This window comes from Diadema antillarum, unplaced genomic scaffold (genome assembly GCF_040938485.1).
Source record: "Diadema antillarum isolate AM-2024a unplaced genomic scaffold, OU_Dant_1.0 seq00001425_RagTag, whole genome shotgun sequence".
Lineage (NCBI taxonomy): Eukaryota > Metazoa > Echinodermata > Echinoidea > Diadematoida > Diadematidae > Diadema > Diadema antillarum.
In genome coordinates this window covers 119,017-125,520 of record NW_027272177.1, presented here as the reverse complement: position 1 = coordinate 125,520, position 6,504 = coordinate 119,017, and the positions used below count along the sequence as shown (strand labels likewise).

The 6,504-nt window shown below is 39.7% G+C and overlaps 1 protein-coding gene across 1 annotated transcript; it reads right to left on the bottom strand.

Moving 5' to 3' along the window:
* Nucleotides 1-576: 576 nt before the first annotated feature.
* Nucleotides 577-3,945, bottom strand: LOC139709282 (uncharacterized). The gene is made up of 2 exons (XM_071621234.1): nt 3,620-3,945; nt 577-1,216 (listed from the first exon to the last, which is right to left on the bottom strand). Exons 1-2 carry the CDS (start codon nt 3,943-3,945, stop codon nt 577-579), a joined length of 966 nt encoding a protein of 321 aa, XP_071477335.1.
* Nucleotides 3,946-6,504: the final 2,559 nt, after the last annotated feature.

Here is a 6,504-nt window from a genome sequence, read left to right as displayed (position 1 = left end):
TACTCAGATCTCAGAGTTGCGTGCCGTGTCACTCAGGTGAATCGGTAGATGAATCTAAGTCGTCACGCTTTTACCTCGCCACAGACATCAGGCTGAGTACGGAAAGATTCCCTTTAGCTTGATGCATAGTACGAGTAGAGAGGGGGCAGGCTAATCAACGTGGCGTCACAGACTGCCTCCATTTATGGGGACAGTTTGTGACGCAGTGCACTACGAAATCAGTCAGAGTGTCCAAGACAGACTGCTTCGAAAGAGCTGACCATCTGAAGCGGCCCTCGCCAGAAATGGCGCGTTTCAAACTATGTGAACGTTTGACAGTGCACTGCTTTTGGAGTCATATGGTTTATATATAAATGTTAAGGTCATCGCGTGACATACCTCATTCATTGCATTATCGAGTAAAAAGCCATTGTTTGTGATGTGTGGTAAGCTGCAAAGGGAGGTTATATAGCAATCAATACAATTGACACCTGTGCCACTTCTTTTTCTTCAATTTTTTTGAAAAAACACAAACTGTAAGAATGTATAACAAAAATCATGATTTCTTAGAACTGCGTGATGTTGCGAGATTTACAATTAAGAAAATTTAATTTTTCCATTCGTTATGGCGTTTTCAACTTTATTCTGAGGAATGGTGGGGAAGTGTCGTCTGTAGGCATCCAGCAGCTCATCAGGCGATGAAAACACGTGGTGCTCAATGACGCCATCCTCCTTGCGAATGGAGCAGGAATTGCTGTGAATAAGAGACACCTGATTTCGACTCCCGCAGATGAGTGCGAACACGATGTCGGAGAGTATCCTCAGCTTCGGACGTGGCAGAGCTCCAAACACGTATGACATTTGCTCGGCGAAGTAGTCCACATCGCGCGGGTTCCGTACGTCCAGTTTTGTGTTCACCCGCCATGACCCATGCCAGCTGCGTTCCCCGTACATTTCCTCGTCCATGCTTCCTTTGATTGGCTTATGAAGACGGATGATTTCGCCGTCCCGTGCTCTTTTGAACTTGTACGTCAGATACGAGTCGGTATAAATGGGACTCTCGTCATCAAAATCGAATGGGACCGGACGAAGCGTCGGGTCGCAAGCTCCAACTTCCGCCAGGTACAACTTGCCACTGGACGTTTCGTCGTGCACGACGTTGCTCACGTGATATCGATCGAAGCCCATGAATTGCCCAGCAATGAGAGTCACGTGGTAACCCAACACATGTAGCAGCCTGTTAATGCAAGACAAAAAGACTTATGTGTATGTAAAAATGGGAGCTAATTCATTCATAAGATTTACCAACTTCAAGACTGGATTATAGCGGAAATAAACATTTTGAAGGACTATCATTTTGTCGGCATAAAGTGATATACTACAAGCATATACAACTTGAGCAATATATTCTTAAGTAGCGAAATTGTGACTGCGCAGAATTATGCTCTATACTTCAAGTTAACGTTCGGAATGACACAAAATTATGAACTCATACACTTAATACACAAAGAAGTCTTGAATGTATTATCCATTTACTCTATTTCTTCTTCTTCTTCTTCTTCTTCTTCTTCTTCTTCTTTTGTTAGGGGTGGAGGGACAGATAATTTTGTTTCTTTTGACATTACAATTGGTAACACTGGGAATATTAAAAGTGGCCCGTCCACCCCTTGGAAACAGGGAAATGCTCTATGGGGAAAAGGAGAAATTACGAGCTTTGCGAGAATAATGATACCATCCGTACTCGTCTACCACCAATCACGGTTCACATTGTAAGCTGAAGCATTCAGATGTCTGTTATCTTCACATAACTATAAGAGTATCTGAGTGAAATATTGGGCCTGTATTTTAACAGAGGTTAAAGGGGAAATCTAATCCAAATTTAAATTGGCCTGATAAGAATAGGTAAAGTATTTACGAGTTCAACGGTAAAATTTTGATCGAAATCGGGTGAAAAATAAGGAAGTTATGACATTTCGAAGTTTCGCTAATTTTCAGGAAACAGTTCTTGGACGGTCAATATGAATATGGCAAAGTGAGCATGTCGTCCCCTCACAGCTTGCCATATTATAGTTTTTGCATAAAATTTTGAAATTTCCAGTTTTTCATTCAAACGCAATTATGCCCGAGGCTCAAATCCTGGTATATCTAACTGATCACTATTCTGAAGTTATTCAACCAGGAATAACATGTTTCAGACTTCAATGGTAGAAACATTGAGTTTGCGTCGGGTTTTTTTTTTTTTTTTGTACACGATCAATGGAAAATTGTGAAGGTATGACATGGGTAGCTCACTCATTTGCATATTCATGTCTACTGTACATTCAAGAACTGTTTTGCAGAAATTAGCAAAACTTCAAAATGTCATAACCTCGTTATTTTTCATCTGATTTCACTCAAATTTTCACCGTTGAACTCGAAAGAATTACTCATTTTTTATCAGACTAACTTATATTTGGACTGGATTTCCCCTTTCAAATACCGAATCATCAGAATTATATGTACGCACAAGTTAGACATTAATTGCAGCACTACTTCTTGTATTCACAGTATAGAAAGACAATCAGTGGAACTGGGTGCTAAACATCGATATTGCGTTCGTATTTACAAAATATAAAATGATATAGTATCAACCTATTTCGATACACTGAAAACAAATGTGTAGCCAAAACTACAGAACGCGATATTCCATAAAGTGTTCCTTCCAAGTACCCTGTCCAAGAATGGAATATCGCTTTAATGTGCAATGCACTACCTTGCAACGTTCGCTTCTAGAGTTGTAATATTTGCAGCTTTAGGATTTTGCTTGATTTAAGCGGAAGGAAATAGGCACGTCTGTGTTGAATTATGAATGCAGATGGATTTCCCGTCTCCTTTTACTACTTTTTTTTTTTGCCTTATACATCTTGGTGCCTTCCTGCTTCATTATTGAAATGGTATTGATATTCTGATTGTGTACATTATATCTGCATGATACCGTCATTTTTATCGCTCTGTTCACTCCCGCGATTTGTGATTTAGGTCATGTACACTAATGTTTTACGTATTTTCATGTAGTAAACCTATAGGACGCCTTTTGAAGGAATCGTATAACTGAATACGACGACCCTGCACGATGAAGACAACGAATAAATTGAAAAATGTCTTCAAAATAAAATACTCAGTAGGCCTACATGAGCATCTGCCCACAATCGCTCCCCCTGTTTATACACTGCCATACACTGCCTTGTTCCGAAATCAGCGATCATTATTTTGCTGCTCATTACGGGCTTTCTGCTGCTCATGAAAGACATTCAAACTTATATGCCTAAAATTTCATTTGTGAGAGGGTGTATTCCCAATCCCACAAGAGGAAGCACGTGCATTTTCAGAATTGAAATTAAACTATCTGATGCACTCTAAGGGTTGAATATTCGGACATTTTTTTATCAAAAAAAAAAAATGATGCATTTCAGTCTTATCAAATATTCAAGAGGTAAGCAGATTAAAATGACATCAGCAGGAGCAACAACAACAATAAAAACGGAAACAACAGCACCAAACTCCCCCAGAAATTCTCACACGTTTTCCTGGATCGCCGCCTATGAAAAAATGATATATCATGTAATCAAGATTAATATCATTGTCTATGTGGAAAACTCACCTGTTTAGAAATGCGTTAAGTTCATAGCACACTCCCCCCTGTCTCGAGAACATTGATAGCTTTATCTCATCAAATGTCGGAATATGTCTTTCGGATGGATGGATGCCGTAGTAATTTGTGATAACCTGAAAAGGCTGGACGTAGTGGGTCTTTTCGATGATCTCCTGAAGTAAGCCGAGCCTATCGCGGCGTATTCGAGTACGAGCCGAAGCGATGCCGAGGACATGACCGAGGTAGTCCAAGGCTTCTTTGTAAGAAAGTTCAAACGAGTCCAAAATAGGGGTGACGGAGGTACCAAAGGTAGCAAAACTCGGCGTTGTTTTCATGGTGTGTCTTGCAGTGTGTACATTCGTTCTCCATTGTACAACACGGGCAACATTAGGGCAAAAAGAAAGCCTCAAATTTGCAAGTGATACTGAACGAAACATGACTGAACCAACCTTGATCGCCAATGCTCAGTGTAGCGAATAGTAAAAATTTTACTTTGGCTGCAGTACTCGGGTGCACACTACAGAATCAGAACATTATACACCTATCTTTCGCGTTACGAGGGATATCATTTCCCCTCACTCCTCTCTGCATACAATGTAGTGCGGGCATAATGCAGCTATCATATTTCACGCATGCGTATCAAACCAGAATACTATCTAAAATCGTCATGGGCCCACAAAGCAACAATGTCATGCAGGGGCAATAACAACCGCACACCACATTCATATTTTCAGATTTTATATGATGTCATATAAAGTTTTTCTGCGGTTTCGCACAATTCAGCAATGGCAGCAATATACCGTGCAATACGGTATGATGACATCTAGATTTTCCGCATACTACGTACGTCTATTTCGACATCAAACGTGCGTAAGAGTTGGCAGTCACCTTTATCACACGAATTTTATGTTCCCAAATTAACTTTGTTTATCACTACAGTTGTATACCTCGTTAATCTTGTCTTCAGGGAAGTTTAGCTAAATCTATAAAGCTGTAGTAATCCCACCATTTGACAGTTCATTCTTACATCTTAATAATTGTTATAATAATTCAAGTAACGTACATTGCAACTAAAAAAAAAAAAAAAAAAAAAAAAACTAAACACAGCTCCATGCTCTGACCATACACACTATGTACTCGAAACAAAGTCTGTTTTCATCTAACACCCAAAGACCTTGAGGCTGAAGGGGGCGTTGCAATCAATTTTTACAGCTATATGTCAGTATGTGAAATGCAGACTTTATGGCTTTTTACACTTGTGTTTCTTAACCCCGGACTTTCTCTGACCCAGGACTATCGTTAGTCCCGTACCAATTTTTTCAGCTTTTTACACTCGCCAATTAGTCCCGTACTATCTCTTGTCCGGGGCTAAGGAGAAAACTGACCTTTTTACACTCGTATTTCTTAGCCCCGGACTTTCCAAACCACATGAATATTCATAATTACGCTGTGTACTGTACACGTACACGTACGCACCGGCAGCACTTGATTACCTCGTTTCTGATTGGTCAGTGAGGGTCGGACTTCGTCTCCGTCGCTTAGCCCAGGATTATTTTTTCGTTCTGTTTACACTCACTTGCTTGGCACCGCAATTGCGGTGCTAACCCCTGCTATTTTGCAGGGCCAGATAGTACCGTACTATCGCTGGGGCTTGCCCACTTTGGCAAAAACGAGTGTAAACACAAAGTGGGCTAAGGATAGTCCCGTACCAACGGTGGGGCTAAGGGGGGGGGGGGGGGGGGGCCTTAGCCCCACCGTTGGTCCGGGGCTAAGCAAAAAATTACAAGTGTAAAAAGCCCTTTTCTCAAATGCTTTTGGAAATCCGACGTATCATTGCTTCCCACAACAGTGATTTCAATCTTACTGGCAAGGTTTTTAACCAAAGACTACCTCTATACCTGTCCTAAATCAAAAGGTGAGAATGCACTAACCTGAGAACATAATATGAATATTTTAATGGTGTATTAGTATTCATGTGTAATGTTTTAGATAATTCATAATACTGATCAGCGATTGGTCAAAATGCGAAATGCAATCACGTGACTAATGCAGCAAAGATCAAGTGGGGAGGTCAAATTAGGCACTAATTTCAGAATTTAACTGACTGCTGACAGGGCTAGTATGAAATTATATGGAATTATATAGCTCATAAGTGTAATGAAACAAATTTCACTTTGTCTACATGACAAGTATTGATAATGAAAAGGTATAATATTTTGGGAAAATATTTCATGTGTTATCACACCTTAAATTGCAAAGCCTGAACAATATGATTTAAAGAAGCTCTTGAAAACAAAACAAACAACACGAGTAACAGCAGCAAAATAAACAATGGGAGTTTTATACCAGCACTATTTGCCGAAATCATGGTTGAAGACTGAACAACAAACACACATTCATCGTCTCTGTGTATGAGTGCCATTGATTGTCTGACTCCGATCCATTCATTGAAATGTCCGTGGCTTCCTGTCTGCAACTTGAGCATTTGCCGGTAAATCTGCAGATTACACGGTTGCAATTAGTCTTTCGTCATTTAAAAGAAAGTATAAACAATTTCTTTTGATTTAGCAATCTCGTTTGACACACGCATGAATGACTTAGATAATATATTGCTTGCCTAATCACTTGTTTATTGTAATGTTTTGTCATCTGTATAGTCCCATTTATTCTGTAATGTTTTGTTCTGTGATAGTAATTGATAATCGTACCGTTTTTAATTGTTAGGGATCAGCCTTTGAAAGGCCTTTATGGCCTATTGTTGATTCCTCCACGTGTTATACATTTATTGCATTGCATCTTGCATGATGTAAGTTGCGCTCACGTAATGTTTGTATGTCCTTTTATCTACCCTGTGGAAATAAATGAAATGAATGAAATGAAATATACATTAGACT